This window comes from Thermobia domestica, chromosome 11, assembly GCF_964235325.1.
Source record: "Thermobia domestica chromosome 11, izTheDome1.hap1.1, whole genome shotgun sequence".
Lineage (NCBI taxonomy): Eukaryota > Metazoa > Arthropoda > Insecta > Zygentoma > Lepismatidae > Thermobia > Thermobia domestica.
The window spans coordinates 102,616,113-102,638,453 of record NC_137464.1 but is presented as its reverse complement, the minus strand read 5'-3'; the positions used below and the strand labels follow the sequence as shown (position 1 = coordinate 102,638,453).

Here is a 22,341-nt window from a genome sequence, read left to right as displayed (position 1 = left end):
AAATTACTACCTTTCAAATTTAGACTCTTTGCACAGTAATACTGCCAGATTTGACAATCTGATCACTGAGGGCGAATTCTTGATGTAGCATCCCGCAAATGTCGAAAATGATAATGTTGCATGCTTTTGACAGAGATGTCGATATGCTTTCCTATTTTCAGACGCTGTTCTTTCCCGCTGAGATTACTGTTAGTTTGTCTTTGACGTATGAAGGTCCTTTTCTCCCTGTAACCATATATGCAGCCCTATATATGTCTCCTGGCCAGCTACAGAAGTACTTTTGAAATTTGTTGACACCGGCTCATACAGAATTCAGAAAATTCACCCTGTGTTTTAGAATTCCTATTAATATTTAAATGTTCCTCATTAAATCAAACATATTTTTTATCTTCGTTATATACATGCATACTATACAAAAAGCTATACGTAAACTTATCAATAACAAATTATAAAAAAAGGAATTAACCTGAAGAGGTTTTTCATCTTGATCTATCTATCTATATCTATATATCTATCTATCTATATATATATATATATATATATATATATATATATATATATATATATATATATATATATATATATATGTTAGGAGAGTTTATTAGTTAGATTGGTTGAATGGAATTTCCTCTCCAAAATTACAGCATGTGAAATGGGGAATCCTGTATGAAGAGGGTTCAAAATACTATTTAGAGTACTAGTATCAGAGGCAAGTTACCCCACAGGGGATCAAATTAGAAAGAGAGCACAGAAAGTGTGCGCATTATTAAGATGAATCACAACACAGTATTCAATATTTTATATTTGCCATACAGAGCTCTTTCGCAGAATTTCCAAGATTTTAAATTATATATTATTACTTAATTTTAAAGACCCTTTATTCACAATTTTCTGTCCCCTATACAAGGATCTTTCACAGAGTCCCCAAGGTTCTAAACTCTCTGCTCCTACTTAATTCAAGAAATTCTTTAATTGAGATTCTTTATTTTCTATTCAATGTTCTTTCTTAAAGTTCCTAAAGTTCTAAACTTTATTTCTTAATTCAAAAAATGTTTATTCAAGATTTTCTATTTCTTATACAAAGCTTCTTTCGCAGAGTTGCCAAATTTTTAAACTCTACTCTAGCAATTGATTCAATAAATGCTTTATTAGAGATTTCCCACGTCCCACACAAAGTTCTTTCGAAAAGTTCTCAAAATTCTAAACTCAACGCTTTTACCTAATTCAAGAAATTCTTTATTCGATATTTTCTATTTCCTATCATGAATCTTTCTCTGAATCACAAAGATTCCAAGGTATTCAGTATTATTAAATTAAAGAATATTTTTTCCTTTAGAAATTTCTACATCGCTCTGTTTAATTTTAATAATTAGACAAGTATTATGACATTTTCGTTAGTAGAAATACCTCCCTGAAATTTTGAATCGCCCAGTATATTTATGTGTAATGTCAAAATGTAATAGGTGGCTTCAAAATATATATAGAAAAATACTCACCCCATTGGATTGCAATTTTGCGACAAGTGTTATATATATTCCTCGATTGGAGAATGAATGCATATGGACTGAATAAGAGGTCACACGATTACAATAACATGGATGTTTTTCATATGAAGATTTACAAAATTTGTGGTGTATGCGATTCTAAATACTAGGAATGTGTATAATTTCCAACAAAGTATAAAATTGATTTTGCTCCACGTTGGTTCATAAAAAAAGCTGCTAGTAAATGAGTGACGTAAGCATGGCGTCTGTGAGACATTCGTAATTTTTGTAATACAGTATTTTTTGTTTCGAAACATACCATACTCACATTAAAGCATATGTAACCGCCTCGAATGGTTACAAAAGTATTTGTTTGGCTACAAAATCTGTTCAATGTTTTTCTATTGTTTATACACCTAGGTACAGTGACTAAGTTATCCGGTCACATGATTATAGGTATTATATTGAATATTAATTATTTTTTAATTACCATACTAAGCTTTTATAGGTATTCATTATGTCGCATGAGAACCAGAAGAACGTAACTCCATTTTCGTAGGTCCACAGGCGAGAGGACAAAAATATTATTTTCTTAGAAAGATGTGATTTTAATAAGATGGTAATTGATCTACATTACAACACAATAATCGACAAGGAGAACAGATGGTGTTACTTTCCATTTACACCAAGTGGGGCTTTCAAAATTATGTCCAAACATGAAGAAATCGAAAACCGAATTTTTGGAGTTACGTTTCTCTGGTTCTCATGCGACGATTAGTGAAGTCTATTTGAGGAATATTTATAATGAGATGCTATGAGGAAATTTTAACCTTACAGAATTCGTTTGAGGTATTTTAGAGAATAGTAATTGAGGATGACTCTTGAAACATGTCGATAATTAGTTGTGAGTGAAAACATCTTAAGAGGGGTTGTGTCGGTATTTTACCCCATAATAGATTAACTCAATTCATTCTAAAATGTTTGATATAAAAAGTAACATTCTGACAATAATTATATTTCTATTTCAGAAGTAAAGTAATCAATAAAGTCAAGGAGGGAGCTTGTACAGTTGCTGTAGAAAAAAGAACTGAAATTACTAGGAAAGTAAATGTGAATACTTGCACTATGGCAAATATACCAAAATTCAACTGGGCAAGTTCTCGCATACCAATACTAGAAGCATAAGTACGAATGACAATAATCGTACATAGGCCTTTGGTAATGAAAGTTGCCATTGTAACCTTTTGTCAACGCCAAACCCTCTCAAGATTAGATCTCCGTCAATCAAACCTTCATGTCACCAGAGACTGTTGCGTAAATTGTTCAGGAAAATCGACTTAAGGTACACTCATAGATGAACAAAAAAAATCTATGAGTACAAAGATACCAAACTTTCAGCTAAACTTCGACCAGCACTTGAAAGATTTCACTGTGGCAGACTAGGTACAAGTCATTTGGTCTAACGAGAACAAAATTAACAGCTTTGGTTTAAATGTAAAGTAATTGACCTGGACAAAGGCTAGATATCGACCCCAGGACTGCCATGTACAGATCATATCAAGTTTGGTAGAATCAAGTTGAATTGTTTGAAGTATTGTCAGTTGAGGAGTCAAATCGATGGCAAGACTCTGCCTTTCGTAATTAAAATCAAGTATTTGATCATATGTTTTATTTTCTTGTTTAAACATAGTGTATATTTTTTTTAAAATAAATATTGTTATCCTTTCATAAGAATTAATTACTGTTTTTTTTTATTCTTCCCTAACAATAACTAGGGTCATCTTAAAGATAAAGTGGTACGTCATTTGAAGAATGATTTATTTCATGAAATAGTTACGTAGATTTTGCCGTACTTGAGAGGTTCGGAGCCTGACCAGAGCCGAGATGCAGTTCCATCATGTTCCACATGTATTAGATACAAAAAATCTTGTACGCCAGGATAGAAGGAATATGATGTATACAGAGTTGATCGAGAGATACGGGGTGGCTCGTTATTCTGCTCGAACGTTGATACTTGTATATGAGTCAGCTCGGAACACAAAATTGGTGAAGACATGCTAGATCTGCATTTACACGTCTACATATTTCTGTGAATGAGGACCAAAAGACAGAGGTATCTATAGCTTACGGTTCCATGCCAGGTTTGCGTTCCGTATGGCGAGTACAAACACACACTAGATTTTCCCTTTCACCTTTACATGTACAAGAAAGTACATTCGCTTCTTGTATATATAACAGAATCATATATCTTTGCTGAATACCACTGTCCTCGATTTCCCTCGTCAATCAATTTCCATTACATTATTGGAAATAAGCAATATTTTAGGAATAATATTGCGAGTGGAATTCGGGATAGTAGACCTTCTTATAGTAAAACATTGTTTAGTGTTCGCGTGCTAGCTCCAGAGTCAACTGTGCCTCCGATTATGTTAATGGTCATCATCTGGTGGTCAGTAAGGGCAACGCGAACGAATCTTCTGTCCAAGAGCTCCCGGAGGACTAAAAGGCTTGTCTGCTGTAGGAGTCCTGTGATTCCATACTGTGCCCAGAAATGGACTACTGACACGTCACAACAAACATTATCTGCAATTATGTGGAGTGACTACCCATAAGGGTGTCCACAGGTAGGTTTTAGGGCGCAGATTGCACCCCTGAGAATATTTGAGTTGAACATTTTGTCACTGAAAACGAAGTTAGGGGATTGCACCCAAGCTTTTGGGTATGGCTACCTCTGACCAAACAGGATCTAGCCGTCATATTTTACAACCATTTAATTCCAGAACGATTTCGCTGGAGTCATCCATGCATTCCAATCACAGACTTAATTCAAACGTAATGAATTTTCAGACACAACTGTACTCGACATGTTCTCTGACGACCTTCAAATTCGTATCCGTACACTATCTGCAGACTTTAAGATGAGTCTTCACCTTACGTTGGTCGGTTTGATGGAACCTTCAAATGAAGTTCTTCTCTCTACAAGCACATGTTGCTGATACTGTAATTCTGTTTGCTAATTTCGTTCGAATTAGATTTATATATATAGGCTATTCTTAAATACGTAAATTTCTATCAGGGTTTACAAATGGTGTTTTGTATTTAAATAGAAGGAGACTTCATAATGAGAGCAGTCGAAGGCATGTGGAGCTAGATCGTTTAGCCACCTAAGCTGATTAGTAAATGCCTTGCTCCAATGAACCTTTTAAGTTTCAATAATGGTAATAGGACAAATAAGAAATGTTGATCACCAACAAGTTTTAGGGGTGGTATTCTGGCCATATACCTCCAATTCAACGACAAGTGAACTTGAAGATTTGTCCCATAGATATGATGCGGCCTATACGGAAGTATATGGCATATACCCGCCTAATACATTTATATTTTTACTCACCTTACGTTTACTAAAGAACGACGGTAACTGCTATATTTTTGAAAACAATGGGACATATACCTACTAAACGTTCTTGCATCAAATCACTGCTTTGTCCCACTTTCTCTAGGACACATTATCATGGACAAGGCAATGCCTAGAATCATATATAAATGGAGCATGATCAAAATAACCAGAGTTATGGATTAGACTTCCATTTACAACTGATCAGTACTGTGAATAATGCGTGATTTCTCTCATCAGAACCAAGCTTTAGGGAGATAGTAGAACCGCAGCAGACCAACTGGGACATGATCAGATTAAGAAATGGAGGAACATTAAGCATATGGAAAAGGAGACACTACAGAGAATCAGACAGTAGCAAAATTGGCTGTGTTTGATTTCTCATCAATAAAATAATGAAATACAATCTCTTGGTAATAGTGGATACTTCCAGTTGAACAGTACTGTTCTGTTACTAAACTCTCGGATAGATAAAAGTTATAAGTGGTTTAAGTGAATCTCCTAAAATTAATTATTCAGAAAACAGTAATTTTGTGAATAAATTAGTTTGATTATAGAGAAAACAATTAAGTAAAGATAATCATAGAAGGCTTTTAACACTAGAAATGAACAATGAAAGCGAAATGGAAAACGTAATGGAAATTTTATGTATATTTACCTTGGAAATCCGATATCCTCTATAAAATGGAGTGTATAGAACTTTCCAAGTCATGTGGAAATACATTTCAGAGAATAACTGCGATCACGTCCGGAAAAGTTATAGAAGACAACGCAATCCGTAAGTAACTAAAGCAGAGTCTAAGCAATGAAGATACAGGACAGGTTAATCATGCTCTGAGAAAAGATATAGCAAAACACTAAAATAGTTCAAAAGCAAAGCATCAGACGGAAAAATGAATAAAGCTAGGCTAAAGAAGAAACCTCCTGCTAAAAGGAAAGTTCCCATACGCTATAAAGTACAGAAAGTAGGTGAAGACTCTAGGAGTTACGTTAAACATACTAATAGAGCTGATGAAGCCGGAAAATAGTGTATTTACGCTAAATGTCTATTAAGGTGTAAACCTTCCAAGAAGTAAGAGTGCAAATATTACATAGCTTAATTTTTAAAGAAAAGGAACACACACACACACACACACAAAGAAGTAGAGCACTACAGAAGTGTAACTCTTCTCCCTCAAATTTTAAAAATGTTTTGTGACATTATTATAGCTAAAATAGAAGAAACTGTTAGACCTCATTCAACCAAGAGATCAAATTGGATTCAGAACAAGTTATACAACAATATACTTAATTCAAATAATGAGAAATAATGGTGGCTTAGTGATAGAACGTTTACCTCTGGTGCATGGGGACCTGGGTTCGATCCCAGCTCGCGCTAAGTGAATTTTATGGTGGATAAACATCGTGTGCGTGGGTTTTCTCGGGATTTTCCCGTTTCTTCCCATTTTATTCATTCCAACTTTTCATTCATTTCTCATCATCACCATCTCCCTTAGCCTACATGGCATAATCGTGGGACGTAAAGATTTCATTTCATTTTCATTTTTATTAACTATGAATTGGTTGAGAAGACCTTGGCGGTTATTAATATTGATAAAACTAACTCGTTTCCAAAAAGCTTATACCTATATCAAAGATCAAATATACCGGTAATGTCAATAAGTAATCGAATGAGAATATCGAAATAGTGAGAATCGAGAAGAGAGCACACCAACATGACATTTCCCCACAATGTTTCAAACAGGCCCGTAGCCAGCCCCAAAATTTAGAGGGGGCCCGGTAGAAGTTAGGGGGGCCCGACTTAATCATATTATACTTCATCACCATATTATAGTTCATTTGCAAGGCTACCGTGAAACTTTTAGGAGGGCCAGCCAAAGTTTTGAGGGGCCGACCCCCTAGCCTCCCCGTGGATACGGGCCTGGTTTCAAATGTATATGTCCCTAAACAGAAACCATATTTGGAACTTTTTTCGTTTTCCTAATTGAAAATCCACTTGTACACTCCGCAGCAGAAAACCTGCAACATGAGCATGTAAGTTTATTGTGAAACTACGCCTAACAGCGCAGGAAATATACATAACGTCTAACGTAAGTGGCACGAATCATGCCAGGAGAAACCTCGGCGTTCTCCCCTGTACACTTATTTGGAGCAAAAGACTTAGTCGTTTCACAATAAACTTACATGCTCATGTTGCAGGTTTTTTGCTGCGGATTTACTATCTCAATTTGCTTATTTTTTATATGTATAAATTATGTTCGCCAAACCTTCAACAGATAGCAGAAAATTCTTAATTAGTTTAAAATTAATGGCTTAGATTAATTCTATTGAAAACAAAGTAGTATTTACGTTGAATTTATTAAAAATTCAGCAGGAAATTGGTTTTCCCACCACAATGTATCACACATGTAGTCCCGAACTTAAAACCGGGATGCTAATTTTCACACAACCACCTTAACAAATGACTAGTAAAACAATAAATTGGAAACACTAAAGTTTCGTCATACGAAATAGAAGAATGTAGTCAATGATTTTGATTATTTGGGTTGTCTGCTAAACATTTGTTTTCAATTTTCATCTTTTATTGTTAAAATTCTTCTACCAGAAGCAGTGTTACCACACTTAGTACAATTGTACCAAATTCAGTCCTTTTTGTCATTCATCGGCCCGTTGGTACCAAGCTGGCATTTTCAGCCCCTTTTGTCAAAAAGTTGGTACAATTCTACCCAATTCAGCACCATTTAACAATTACTTGTCACATTTTCAAAAGTGTCAGTAAGACTTTTTCTTCGTAATTCGAGCTATACCGGGAAACAAATAACGCTAGATCGGCGATTTGTTTCTCGTTATATATATATATATATATATATATATTCATATATGGCCATAATACCGTTTTGGTTTATTGGTCACTTTGAAATAGAGGCGCGTTTGGTTTCCTTACAGTACATACCGAAGATAATAACTGTTTTCCCTTTTAATTTGTGGCCTCTGTCATACTTCCTACAAGCGAGAAAAGTTTCATCTTCTTCCGCAGTTCTTTGAGTTCCTCCTATTTGGATGTTCTTAAAAAGTAATTTTTAAAAAGAGCACTTTCTTCATTTTGACCCCTGGAAGAGAAGGGGGGAAGAGTGTTCTAGAACTTTACCTCTCTTAGTTTCGTGTTATAGAGAGCCATGTATTACACTGGTATAAAATAATGAATCCAGCCCTTTTTGGTTCAATTTGGTACTATTTTTCAGCCCACTCCAGAGCTAGGACTGTGGCAACACTGACCAGAAGGCCAGTTAAATTAAATTGTGCAAGTAAATAACACAAGTAAGCAAGATTTTTTACCTTTAACTGCCGTGTGATACATATTTCTTTCCAGCAGTAACTTCTTGCTACATGAGAAACTTCTAAAAATTATTCATTTAAATCCTAAACATGTGTTAATTTATATGATTTCTTGTAACTGCGTGTTACTGGTGAATAAACAATTAGTACTCATACAATGGAACATCATTATTAATTCACTAAAAGTAGAATACCTAGGTACAAGGAATAATAGCAAAACATAAATAGAAAAGTTATCAATTACAGAATAAACATATTAACAGATTTACAATTAACTCTTTTAGACAAGACAACAAGGCTAGGCCTGGTCTAAAGGTAATATTTAGAAGTTCTTGAACTGAAAGAGTCAACCCTAGCTATCCAGGTTACTTTTGTATTTTGTACTTTTGTACTTCTACAACAATAGTGTAGATAACAAAACTAATGTGTAATGATTGTACTTTTATCTTCCTTACTTATTTAAAACTTCTTTCATGAATTTCTTTGAACTTTCCCAAAAGTACTTACATAAAATGGTAACTTTGAGGAAAATTCGAGATTCTGTTTTTACTGTACACTTGTTCCAAGTTTACCAAGGAAAAAAGTAGATTGCAGGTTTTCAAGGTTTTCCAGGTCAGTAAACACCTTGTCCAGTTTATTATTTTCTCTCATAAAATGTTACAGAAATCGTAACTTTCAAACTGTGTTACCATTATCAACAGATCACTATCTTAGAATATTCTGTACATTACGGAGCTTAGTTATCAAATTCCTTCTACCATCGCAGTACTTTCATAGTCCATTAAGGGGCTCAGTTAACATCTTCCTTTATGATCGCAGTACTTTCATAGTCCATTAAAGGGCTCAGTTAACATCTTCCTTCTATTATCGCAGTACTTTCATAGTCCATTAAAGGGCTCAGTTAACATCTTCCTTCTACATCGTAGTACTTTCATAGTCCATTAAGGAGCTCAGTTAATGTCTTCCTTCTACATCGTAGTACTTTCATAGTCCATTAAGGAGCTCAGTTAATGTCTTCCTTCTACCATTGCAGTACTCTCATAGTCCATTAAGGGGCTCAGTTAACATCTTCCTTCCATCATCGCAGTACTTTCATAGTCCATTAAGGAGCTCAGTTAACGTCTTCCTTCTACCATCGCAGTACTTTCATAGTCCATTATGGAGCTCAGTTAACATCGTCCTTCTACCATCGCAGTACTCTCATAGTCCATTAAGGGGCTCAGTTAACATCTTCCTTCTACCATTACAGTACTTTCATAGTCCATTAAAGACCTCAATTAACGTCTTCCTTCTACCATCGCAGTACTTTCATAGTCCATTAAGGGGCTCAGTTAACACCTTCCTTCTACCATCGCAGTACTTTCATAGTCCATTAAGAGGCTCAGTTAACATCTTCCTTCTACCATCGCAGTACTTTCATAGTCCATTAAGGGACTCCCTTAACGTCTTCCTTCTACCATCGCAGTAGTTTCATAAGTAATAAGTGCGTGAGGGAGTGTGTGCCACTGTAAGAAAAGACAAACAACAATATATACAGTCTTCTAGTTATCAGTGTTATAGGGGAAACCATATAGTCGTTGGCACTCTGACAATTATTGGCACTTTCCTTAGTTTTTTCTCTTCACTAAGGAAAAATGAATAGGTGTTGGTAAAAATTTCCTGCAGCTGGCAGCTCTGATCCTTTCTGCCCGCGTTCCCTTTGTTTGTTTTGCCGGGAACCTTTCAGTTGGAGGCAAGCTCTAGTCGACAGTGGAAGCTATTTGGATTTTTCAATTTTGCAGGTAATTCTTATACTTTTTGTTAAGGATATCTATCAGCTTAAGAGAAATGTAATTAGTTTGCTAGTGTTTAAAATGTTTTAGTATTATTTGCACGGGAGCAATTGGGTCTACTAATCATTCCAATGGTACATTTACAACCGATTTGTTTGTCCTTTGAGTGAATGCATGGGGTGCCAATAACTGTACGAATGAAAATATAAAATGTCAATTATTGGCACTAGAGTGCCAATCACTGTCTCTGATGCTGAAGAATAAAATAGCTTGAAAACTGTCCGATAATGCTTTCCATCTCTACATTTATTCTTGGTCAAAATTTTGGTTTCCTACTCTAATAAGTAACAGTTATTGGCACAGTGCCAAGAACTGTATAAATGGCCATGCCAATGACTGTAGGGATTTGCAGCAGAATAGGTTCTGGTAATGAAATATGTCTAATATGCCTATTGAAATTATTTGTTCATGTAGTCTAGTTCAGGGGGCGGATTGGCAAAGTTTGCCCCACCCGGCTGAGTTACAGAGTTAGCCCACCATCAAAATTTTATAATAGTTTGAACTTTGAATTGCAGTAAGAAAGTATTTTTCACTAGTCGGCCATGAAGTGCGCGTGGTCTACGAAGGGGGGCTTTAAAAACTTTAACCTCAGTGGCCCACTTGGAGGGTTGGCCCACCTGGGAATCGCCGGGTAGCCAAGTGGGCCAGTCCACCCCCTGTCTAGTTTTAGTATTGGCAGGGCTAGGCACCACCAATCTCCTTAAACCAATCTGTAACACATCAAAGGTGAGCAGAAGATTGGGCGTGTTTTTGTTTATTTAACACGTAAAATATATATTCTACAAAATTTTCGATATTTAGCAAAGGGTTTGACTAAGCAACTAATAATATGTAAGCAATAGCCTATGATAAGGGGAACTACTAAATTCATTGTATTGACATGCCACTTTTTTTACATTCTTATCAGAAGATACAATAAGCCTAATTACCGTTTTACGTGTTACAGAATAGTAAGAAATATTAAACGTGCTGGTCGCTGTTCTGGTGTTTATGATTTTTTAAACGACTAGGCCTAGAAAATCTACAGCAGCTATGTATGAAGAGATATAGAATATTCAATAATTCGCACCGATAAAAATAGGGCCTCTCTCCAATGTACCACATTTCACCTAAGATAAATTATCTAGTCGTAAACACTGAACATGTACACGCTTGTCATATTATTGCTGTCTCAACGCGGAGTTGCGAGTCCAAACACAGTCAGACACAAGCATTTTTAACAATGGCGAGCTAGCCTAAGTCAATGTGAATAACGGAGTAAAGAAACCCCGGTAAAGAAAAGTCTGCTGTGAGATTCAAAACGTTAGTCCCAAACGTCTGGACGGTTAGGCACATTCTTGGTGTTAGCAACATGGGCATTTAGTTTCTACTTTTTTTAAATGGTATGGCCCAGATCTATGTCAAACTTAAATTATTTCATATGAAATGAATTACAAAACGTTTTCTTATTGTTGCAGGAATCGACACACAATGCCAAAGATTGGAAGAAAAAGATACGCACTAGAACAGAGAAGTGCTGCCCTTGAAGCAATATCAAAAGGTATAGGAATAAAGACAGCATCGACGCAGTATGGCGTTCCTCGGTCTACCTTACAGTTCCATCTGAGAAATCAAGATGTGAAATCATCTTCTGGACCAAGACCCATTTTAGAAGAGGAAGAACCATTGTTGGTGGAATGGTTAATAAAATGTGCTGAAAAGGGTTTTCCCAGAAAGAAACAGGATATTCTTAAAAGTGTTCAGGACTTTCTCGTGAAACATCCTCGTCCTAATCCGTTTCCAAATAACATGCCGGGAGATGGATGGTATAAATCGTTCCTTCGAAGAAATCGTACGGTTGCGGAAAGAACGTGCGAATCTGTTACGAGTGCGAGTGCTTGTGTAACAGAAAACGACATAAGATCATGGTTTCATAATATACAGAAATATTTTGAAGCCAATAACCTTACAGATGTTCTGCAGGATGCAACACGTGTTTACAACGGTGATGAAACTAACTTTTTGCTTTGCCCGAAAACTGGAAAGGTATTAGCGGAAAAAGAAGTAAGTAACGTGTACGATGTAGACAAGTGAAATGCAAAGGAGTCTTTAACAGTTATGTTTACTTTCAGTGCTGCAGGTGACGTAACACCTCCAATGATAGTTTTCCCTTATGTTCGTGTGCCTAATGATGTGGCTTTATCTGTGCCTACAGGATGGGGTATCGGTCGCAGTGAGAACGGGTGGATGAAAGCCGAAGTATTTTATGAATATATAGGTAATGTGTTGTACCCGTATCTAAAATCGAAAAATGTCAAGTTCCCGATTATATATTTTGTGGACGGTCATAAAACTCATCTTACTTACCAAATTAGCGAACTTTGCTGCAAGCTTCGAATTGAGCTCATTGCTCTGTACCCCAATTCTACAAGAATATTGCAACCTGCTGACGTTGCCGTATTTAAACCATTGAAGGATGGGTGGAAGCAAGTGGTACGAGAGTGGCAACTTCAGAATCAATTGCAGTCTCTGACGAAAGCTAAATTCGCTCCTCTGTTGAAACAAGCAGTTGACACTTACATTTCGCCATCTAGTATACAAAATGGATTTAGGGCATGCGGCTTATACCCATTTGATCCTAACAACATAGATTACACTAAATGCGTTGCAAAACCAAGACAAACAGTTCAAGAAATACGCGGTGGTAATGAGCAAGCTAAGGATGTAGTATTAACCAGAACCGAGTTTGAAAGTATAGTAGGAACTGATGTAATGAGAAGACTTCAAGAAGTTGACAATGAACAAGACCTTGTAAACAAGAACGAAGAATTTCATGTACTGTATCGCTTATTTCAACATTTTATAAATAATAGAAGACCTAAGTCGTCTGTAGAGAGATGTGTTAACCTTCAGTCGGTGCAGGCGAACAATCAGCAAGGTTCACCTGTATCCTCTGCATGTATCGGACTCAATGATTTCAGTCACACAGATACTGCTAGTGATACTCATACTTTTTGTGAAGTAAACCCTAGTACACCCACCAATAGCAGTACTACAGATGCAAATGCTTTACAAAAAGGTTTCGGCTTAACTCCAAAAAAGTTAACCACCGAACACCCGTTGCTGCAAGATGTTTTAGTATGGCCAGAAACTCCTAAGAGAAACTGGAAAAGAAATGTAGAAAGACCACCATTTGTAATAACGTCTCATAAATATCAAGCTATTTTGCACGAAAAAAATGAAAAAAAAAGCAATTAGCTGGACAAGAAAAGATCAAAAAGCAAACAAGGAAGATATCTGAGAGAAAGGAACAAGAGTTAAAACGCAGAGGAGAAGCACCTGCAAAGAAATCAAAGCATGAGGTATATCCCGATTGTTCAACGGAGATAAGCGGTCCTTCAACTTCTAACCTTAATAAACAAGACAAAGGACTGACTGAATCATTACAAAATGGAACGCTCACAAGGAGGCTGAACTTCGATTCGTCATCAGCTGCACGAAGCAACGTAATATCCTGCAAACACTGTCTTCAGCCATTCTTTTCGGGAAGGACGGAGCTTGAATGCGAGTTGTGCCACAGCAAATATCACAGTCGTTGCATTCCAAAGTACCATAAGGAACACATACCGGAAGATATAGAAGACGGATTTGTGTGTCACGTGTGCTACATTCTACAGGATGACAGTGAATGCATCACAGATGAGGACGAGATTAATGAAACGGATTGAAAAAAAATAAATCATTCAAACATACAATTTTGTTAGTGCATTCCCTTTTTTAATTTTAAAAATATATTGTGCATTCCCTGGTTTCAATTTGTTTTTACTTCATAATGTCCAAGGTCTAAAATGTCTATTTTTTGTGGATTGATAAATATAAAAATTGTTATTAGTTTCAGTTAGGACTACAAGCCTTATTTCTGTCAATCGTATCTTCTACTGTATGCTTTATAATGGTGCCAATAACTGTCCTCATTGGGTGCCAATAACTGTTTTTTGAGTGCCAATAACTGTAAGATCATTGTCACATTACAAAATATATTTTTAATGAAAAACTTTACATTTGTATTGTAATTTCTCAACATATTATTCAATTAGAGATTCCCAGAAAGTATATATAAAAAAATCGCCAGTATATGTTATAAAATAAGTCTGTTATAAAGATATGAACGAAAACAAATCCTTAAAGTGCCAATAACTGTATGGTTTCCCCTATATATACATAAATAAATAACAAGTTTTCATGAAAAATAACAACTGTCAAAAATTATTGGCAAGGAACGACAAACTTTTTAACGCTACAGAAGTTCGTATTCTTTTTCGATGTTCTTGAAACCTGAGCATGACATCAATGTGATCTATCTAGTGGTGACATAGAGAGAGTCGCTTAAATTGGATTAGTTCCTCATATTTTCTCGTATACACAACAAATGAAACATTAAAGTTAGAAAATGACTTGAGATAAAAAAAAACAAAAAAAAAACATTACATTTGCATTTGTGACGCGTACCTTCATCTTAACTAAAAAAAAGTCACGTAGTAATTTTAAATTACAGAAAACTAAAACTAATGCTATCGGCCCATTTACGAAAACCATGTAATTTCTTAAATTGGACCGCTTTCAAATTCAAATGAAAATAACCTATTTGGACTAGTTATCCTAAAGAAAAATATTTAGTAATAAATACAAAACTTTCAGGACAAAAATAAATGTTGCGAAACAAACGGATCTGCTATACTTACCTAATGAACGAGAAATTGAAATGAAATTATTAAATTTCCTTCTTGCATACAAAAATGGTTCTTCATTGATTAGAATATTGATAATAAATATACACTGCATTTAATTTCCGCAAAGAGTTTATTACATCCAAATTTGAAATTCAGTGGCTAAGAACTCGGGAACTAAATGTCTGAACACGATCAAATTGGAAATGTTGTTAGAGCTTAACAAGCTTAGTATGTGTGCGAAATGCCGTGGTGTTCATACATTTGGTTCTTGAGTTATTGGCTATCAAAGTTAAGGTTTAGGTTCTAGTAGGGCTCTAGGTGAGGTTTGGGCAAGTAACTCGAAGTTCAAAGAGCTGAACAACATAATATTTTATATGGATAAGTAAGCCCATAAATGTATACCACCATGCCAAATTTGGTGACGCTTGAATGGATTCCTTCAATCGCTTTTAGTGAAATTTCTTAACTTCACTGAGTTCAAAACCAAGTTCGATGGCCAATAACTTGGAAACTAAAAATCTGTGTACCATAATTACTCATAAAATGCTTGAATGCACACAAGGCTTGTCAACGTGTAACCCCATTCTCAGTTTGGGCAAGATCGGGCAGGATTAGTCAAACGCTATTTATTGAAATTTCTTCACTTCACATGTCCAAACTAGAACCAATTCAATGTGTGCCACATTTATTTCATTTAAATACTAAGGTACACGAGAACTATCATACCAAATTTGGTCGAAATCGGGTAGGTGTCTTAGTTGATAGCATACCATTTACTAATTCGCAATACTAACTCAGGGACCAAAGACTTACACAACAAGATATTTTTTATATGTGGTAAGTTCGTGGAGTTTCAATCATCTTCCCTATTTTGGTCAAGATTGGATAAGTTTCACCAGTCACGTTTTAGCAAATTTTCTTGATGGCATTGAGTTCAAACCCAATTTAAATTGAATTGAATTGAATTGAAAAAGGCTTTATTCAAGCGGGCGAGGTTCAGCATATTGCTGCTCTACCACCTAACCCTTGTCAAGGAAGTACATTGAGTTATACAAAAAACATACGATCAATTGAGTCGAAAGATACATTTATATACAATAAAAATACAGATATACATTAAGATGATTAAAAAAAAGAAAAGAAAAGACGAAAAGTGGTACTTTTAACAAAACACACACACACACACAAGTACTACAAGTGAAGAAAGAAAGAAAAAAAAGCATACAAATACGAACATGAAAACAAACACATACCGATGAATAACATAGAGACAAAATAAGTTATGCTTGTGATTCACAATATAGGGGGGGGGGAGTGATGAAATATTTTTACAATGCATGATTATTTAATAAAGAAGATGTAACAATTCAAGTCTGATTTCATTTACGTGGTTCAAGTGATAGAATACAAATCATGGGTACCTGAACTTAAATTTTGTTGGCTGAGTAAATAAATTTTTAACATTTTCTTGAAAGAATTAAATGTTTTAGCTTCTTTTACTACATTTGGTAGAGCATTCCATGACCTTGGTGCTAATACTGAAAATGCCGCAGTGGTTTGCTTGAGTCTATGGTGCGGAATATCAAACTTATTTCTTTTGCGTGTTAAGTGAGTGTGAATAGTTGACCTAGCAGTGAGTGTTTTGTATAAATACGCGGGGCGTGTTGTTATAAGAACTTTATAAATGAGAGAGCAATAATGTAAATGTCGTCTTCTGGACATTGTCAGCATGCTATTGGTGTTCAGAATAGGCAAAATATGATCAAATTTTCGTATGTTGTAACAGAAGCGGATGCATGAATTTTGTACCTTTTGGATCAGGATGGCATTGCTTTTTGTTAGAAGCGGGCCATACACAACGTCACAATAATCAAACAAAGACAGTATCAGCGATTGTGTCAGGAGTAGCTTGGTATCTTTGGACAGACAGTCTCGTATTTTGTACAAGTTTCTTAGTATTCCTAGAGCTTTTGAACACTGAGTAGAGACGTGATTATTCATAGAAAGTTTATCGTCAATTTGTACTCCAAGACTTTTAACACAAGATGAATAGCTAATGTTTGAGTCCATTATTTGTAATTCTAATTTGTCAGGAGCAATTTTATTAAGTTGATTAGCGGAACCTAGAACAGTATAAGTACATTTTAAGGGATTAATAATAAGACCGTTATCAATACACCAGTTACTCATAGCCTTAAGATCTTGGTTAAGGAGTCGAACAACTTGTGGCAAGTCCTGAGGCAAGGCTTTTATAAACAATTGAGTGTCGTCTGCGTAAGAGTACATCTTTGAATGTTGTACAACAGATACAAGATCTGCAGTGTATAAGGTGAACAAAACTGGCCCTAAAATTGAGCCTTGTGGAACACCTCTATCAAGTACAGCAGCTTCAGAAATTTTATAATGAGAGGAACTACGTAAAGTAACTTGCTGTTTTCTCTTATGTAGATAGGATTCGAACCATTTTATGGTGTTTACTGAAAAGTTATAGTATTTCATTTTTGCATGAACACCATGCTGTACAAGGTCAAATGCCTTTGAGAGGTCTAATAAGACTAGTATGACTACATATTTGTCATTTAGTGCATGAAGCACATTGTCTTTAATACCTAACAAAGCAGTAGAAGTGCTGTGAAATTTACGAAACCCAGATTGTTCGCATGGAAGTATGTGAGAACTATCAATATATGAAATCATTTGCTGAAGCACCAACTTTTCAATTACCTTTGAAAGAACTGGCAATATACTTATTGGCCGAAGGTCACTAGTTGATTTAATACAAGGCTTCTTTGGTAATGGCAGGATTTTAGCTAGTTTCCAGGGATCAGGGAATTTACCATTCAATAAAGAGTAGTTCACAATATTAGTTAAGGGAGATGTGATAACAGGTAAAGCTATTTTAAGCATATGTGGAGTTATTTCATCAAAGCCCGCTGCATTGGATCTAATGTTAACAATCGCTCTTCTAACTTCATGTTCATGAACAGGTCTTAACATGAAAGGAGTTCCACAAGCAGTGTGTTTCAGTGAACTGTACCGATTTATTTGTTTATCAAATGTATCGTCACTTGTTACTGAGATTTCGGAAACCTTAGCAAAATGACGATTTATGACATCAGGACAATTTAGTTCTTCAGGGAGGTTCAACGATGAACTTTTTCCACCTATTCCCAAATTATGTAACGTCCGCCAAGTGTCTTTATTGTTTTTAGCGTTATTTATACGAAAGGAAAAATACGCAATCTTTTCTTGTCGAATAACTGCCGTAGTAAAATTACGAAGCTCTTTGTACTCATCCCAGTGTTGCTGCAACTTAGTGCGTTTGAACCTGCGGAGCGCACGATCGCGTATTTTCATTAGCAGTTTCGTATTACTAGACACATAAGGCAATTTGTTATTCGAAACTTTAGCTGTTTTTATTGGCGCGTGCTGATCAAACAGATGTTTTAAAGAAGTCTGAAGAAAACTAACTTTAGCATTTATAGATTCCTGAGATTCAATTTGTTTCCAGTTCAAGGCTTCAGCATTTTGTAGAAATGCGTCGTGATTAAATATATTAAAGTTGCGATAACGAATAATATCAAATGACTTTCTTGGCGGTTTTTTAATGTTTAGGATAGCATGTGTCACCCAGTGATCGGATGATCCAATGGGTAGACGCCACTTGATGCTATCATGTCAATTTTATAGGTAATGATGAGATCGAGTAATGATTCACCGAACTCTGTTATTCTGGTTGGTTCTTTAATGAGTTGGACAAAACCAAACATATCCAGGATACGGTTCAAATATTTTGTTTCGGCTTTGTCAAGACAGAGCTGATCACAATTAAGGTCACCTAGTATATAAAGACAATCAACTTGTGGATATACATGTGTAATCAGATCCTCAAGAATAGACAATTTGGTGTAGGGGATATTTGGTTGTCTATACATTGATACGATACCTATGCGTAGCGAGCCCAATAACAAGGAAATTTAAAGAACTACATACCATGAGATTTCATATTATGCCAGAACATGTACAAAGTTCGTCAACTTTTACTATCATACCAAGTTTGGACAAGATTGTGTGGCTCCTTTAGCCTGCCTGGCATCACCGTAGGACATATAAACCTTAAAGATTGTGAGGGTTTTATCGATTGTGATATAGTGGAATTTTTTTTTTTTTAAGTTTCCAGACCAAAATTTGGTGGTAAATAACTCGAGAGCCAATGATCTGTATACTGTAATATTTTGCGAACGTGCTAAGATATATGAGGTCTACTATTACGTCAAATTAGTCAAGATCGGATTAATATCGTCCATAGATGGCCAATAACTAAAAAAAAACAAAAAAAAACAAAAAAAAACAGTCAATAGGTCAAACGGTTGCTCACCATAATATTTAGCATTGTGGTAAGTTCGTGAAGTTCTATCACTATCACTATTCTATCACTATAAGTTCGTGAAGTTTCGTCAAGCTCATATGAGTGTGATGATATGTACTGTCCTTCGGATATTGACAAGACAAAAATCAAATGATGGACGAAACGTGTATCCACTAGTGATGTAATTTTATTTTGATTTAAATAGTGTTTGAATGATTTTATATACTAGACTAGCAGCGTTCACCCCGCTTCGCTGCGGTCACCCCGGAACGCAATAAACTTTGTTACTTAGATAATTTTTACTTTTTCGCTTTCAAGTGATATGATAAAAACCATAGAAGATTGCAGTAAATCTTAACATTATATCGCCTGTCATTTATGTTAACCCGCCCCGCTTCGCTGCGGTCATCCCGGTGCTGGCATATTGTAAAAGTGTCTGTAAAAATGAGCAAATCAATTAAAAAATTTTAAACAGAAGATTCAAGCTATTTTCCGCTGTATATCGCCTGTCATTTATGTTAACCCGCCGAGTGACACGGTCATGCGGGTTGCATATAAATACGTTTATTTTTACCTATGATGAACTAATAACAAAGGATTTGTACGTTATGGACACTTGAATGGTCAATTATCTCAAGACACTGGTAATTAAAAATTAAAGTGATATGATAAAAACCATCTAGGGTCCAAATCCTAATAACCCCCCAAAAATGAAAGAAATTGGTTCAGCCGTATTAGCGTGATGAGCGGACAAAGGATTTTGTACGTTCTCTTTTATATATATAGATAAGAAAGGAATATTATTGTTAGAAGGAATATTTTGTTTGAAACAGTAAATAATAAAATAGAAAGATAAGTGTACCAGTAATGGACACATTTTTTTCAATATAATAACTTTGTTTATATCAGACCACTGTGAAAGTTCGCTCGTTTTACAGCCCTTTAATTACATTGTAGGATTCCTGAACGAGGTTGAAACTAACTGGAAACTAGAAGTTTCTGTGAACCAAGGGCGCCGATCCTGGAGGGCGAGGGGGTCCGGGCCCCCAAATCTGATGTGTGCCCCCCTTATTGTTGTTATGAATATACAATATTTGGCATAATTTGAATGCAATTTGTCTTAAAATCCTCATATATGCCTTCTGCATCTGAATGGACCCCCCAAATTTACAGAGAAATCGGCGCCCATGCTGTGAACTAACCGGAAACTCTATATTATTTTAATTTTTGAGAGTTCTGCAACTGCGCCAGTAATGGACACGCGAAAAAAAAATCGTTCTGTAGTAGTAATGTTTGCCTTTAGTGACAGTAATATACACTTGTCTTTGATAAAGAGAAGTTCAATAACAATAGGAAACAAATATAAACTTTTTGTTTGTTACGAGAGAATTAAAATCTGTTTCTTATTGAATTTTCTCCGCTGATTTAAAATTTGTTTTCAGTTTCTTTCTGTCGGGCTCGGTTTCTGAGTAACACACAAGTCAATCCACAACGTAAAGGCCTTATTGGATTGTAATATAGCGTATGAGAAATTAGGTATACTCACCTATTTTTTTTTTTTTTTAACTTCTGTAGTATGCTGAATTACGAAGGTCTCTTTTTTGTGTTCCAGCAATAACCTGCCATCATCTTGAAGTTCCTTCTGCCCTTATTATGACTTTTCATGGTCCCAACTCTTAGTGAAAACTTTCACCATGCTCATCACTGATAGCTCCAAGATTACTAGGAAAGAAGTCTAAGTTAGAGTGTAAGAAATGGGTTTCGAGAGAAATACGGCATCCCATTTCCTTGTATATTTGTAGAAGTTTCCTTAGAAATACTTCATACTTTTCAGCTCTGAAGTTACCAAGAAAGTTTGGACGATGCAGGCAAAAGATTGACTTGCAGGTAATTCTTTTGAATTGAATCAACACTGGAACTTACAATAATGTCCGAATTTGGGAACCAATGAAGATGTCTTCCTTTATTTTTATTTCTGCGTCTCTGATTCTAGGAAACTGTTTCTGTAGCTACTGTTTCAGGCCTTCTCCACTACGATAGATGACGTTAACAAAAAGTTTCGTGAGTTCCACCTTAATGTGTAATGGAAGCAAAAATATTATATCTGAAGGAACTAGTGGTTTGTTCTCTCGCTGACTATGAATGTATCTCGCTTTCTCCATTGTGTTTTAACGTAGTGTTCCTTAGAGTTCCTACTATCCCAAAGGCACAGGAAACAGTAGAATTTTGTGAAACAACTTGGAGTTCTAACAGCGGAATAACTAAAATATCCACAAACATGCCATATTTATTTATCATATTATATACTGCAAAATATTAGTTTCATGTGTTCGTAAGATTTACTCGTATTATTAGCATTCGCTATGGGAATTGATGAATATAAATTTCCAATATGAAGTAGGGCTGCTTTCATACTAGGTTTAGTACGATCTATGAAGAGTCGCTATTCGTCATATTCATGTTCCATGGAATGCCACATGGAATGCAACATCACAGAATACCAGATTGTCCGATTGGGAGAAAAAGTCTTAAAATTCCTTTTGCCTTTGCAGAAAAGTACATATCCAGGAGTTTTTATCCAAAAGATTCCAAATTTCCAACAACTCGGTTCCCAAAACATCACTTTACAGATACACTAGCAAATTTTATTCCCATCTGAAGATGGGCAGGTCGCAAAAGCTAACGCCTTCTCTTGGACCATGAGTATTCATTTATTTGTAGTTCCATTTAAAAGCGGATAAAAGGATTCATTTATTTATTGATGTGTTTAGCTGGGTACAATATAAAATAAAACAAAACAAAAATACAGAACAATACAAAATAAAACAACAAAAATGCATCTTGTAACAAGCAATGAAGTGCTGAAAAGGTTTCTTGAAGAGAAGAAATCTATGAGGATAGTGAATTTCCTAAGCAGATCTAGGGCGGCTTTCAGCATTGGCATATAGATGCATAGCATGTGTACTATGTAGGTCAGATTTAAATCCTTCAGAAGTTGAAGAAGTTCTTTACTGGTTTTGATGATGTCGTCAGAGGATGAATTATCATAAGGGGAATTATCATTCTGTGTTGAAGCTACGATAAGCTCAGGTCTTGAAGTGGATGTAGCAGTGTTGTCTTGGAGAGGTGCTGAATGTGAGATTGTGCTTGTCGGTGTTGTTTTCTTATAGCATTTGTTGTATTCGCGTACACTCGGTATAATTAGCAGGATGAGCGC

The 22,341-nt window shown here is 35.6% G+C and overlaps 1 protein-coding gene across 44 annotated transcripts in view; it reads left to right on the top strand.

Annotated features, from left to right (window-relative positions):
* Positions 1-22,341, top strand: part of LOC145664324 (uncharacterized) — a 1,583,153-nt gene that overhangs the window by 1,169,560 nt on the left and 391,252 nt on the right. For 34 of the 44 annotated variants that reach the window (XM_081730902.1, XM_081730898.1, XM_081730901.1 and 31 more), the window contains one exon: positions 11,504-14,236. The exons of the other annotated variants lie outside the window; for them this stretch is intronic. In XM_081730902.1, coding sequence (XP_081587028.1) covers positions 12,144-13,283 — 1,140 coding nt within the window. In that variant the 5' untranslated portion in view covers positions 11,504-12,143 and the 3' untranslated portion in view covers positions 13,284-14,236. Of the gene's footprint in view, positions 1-11,503; positions 14,237-22,341 lie in introns of those variants that run through there. 44 annotated transcript variants of the gene reach the window in all.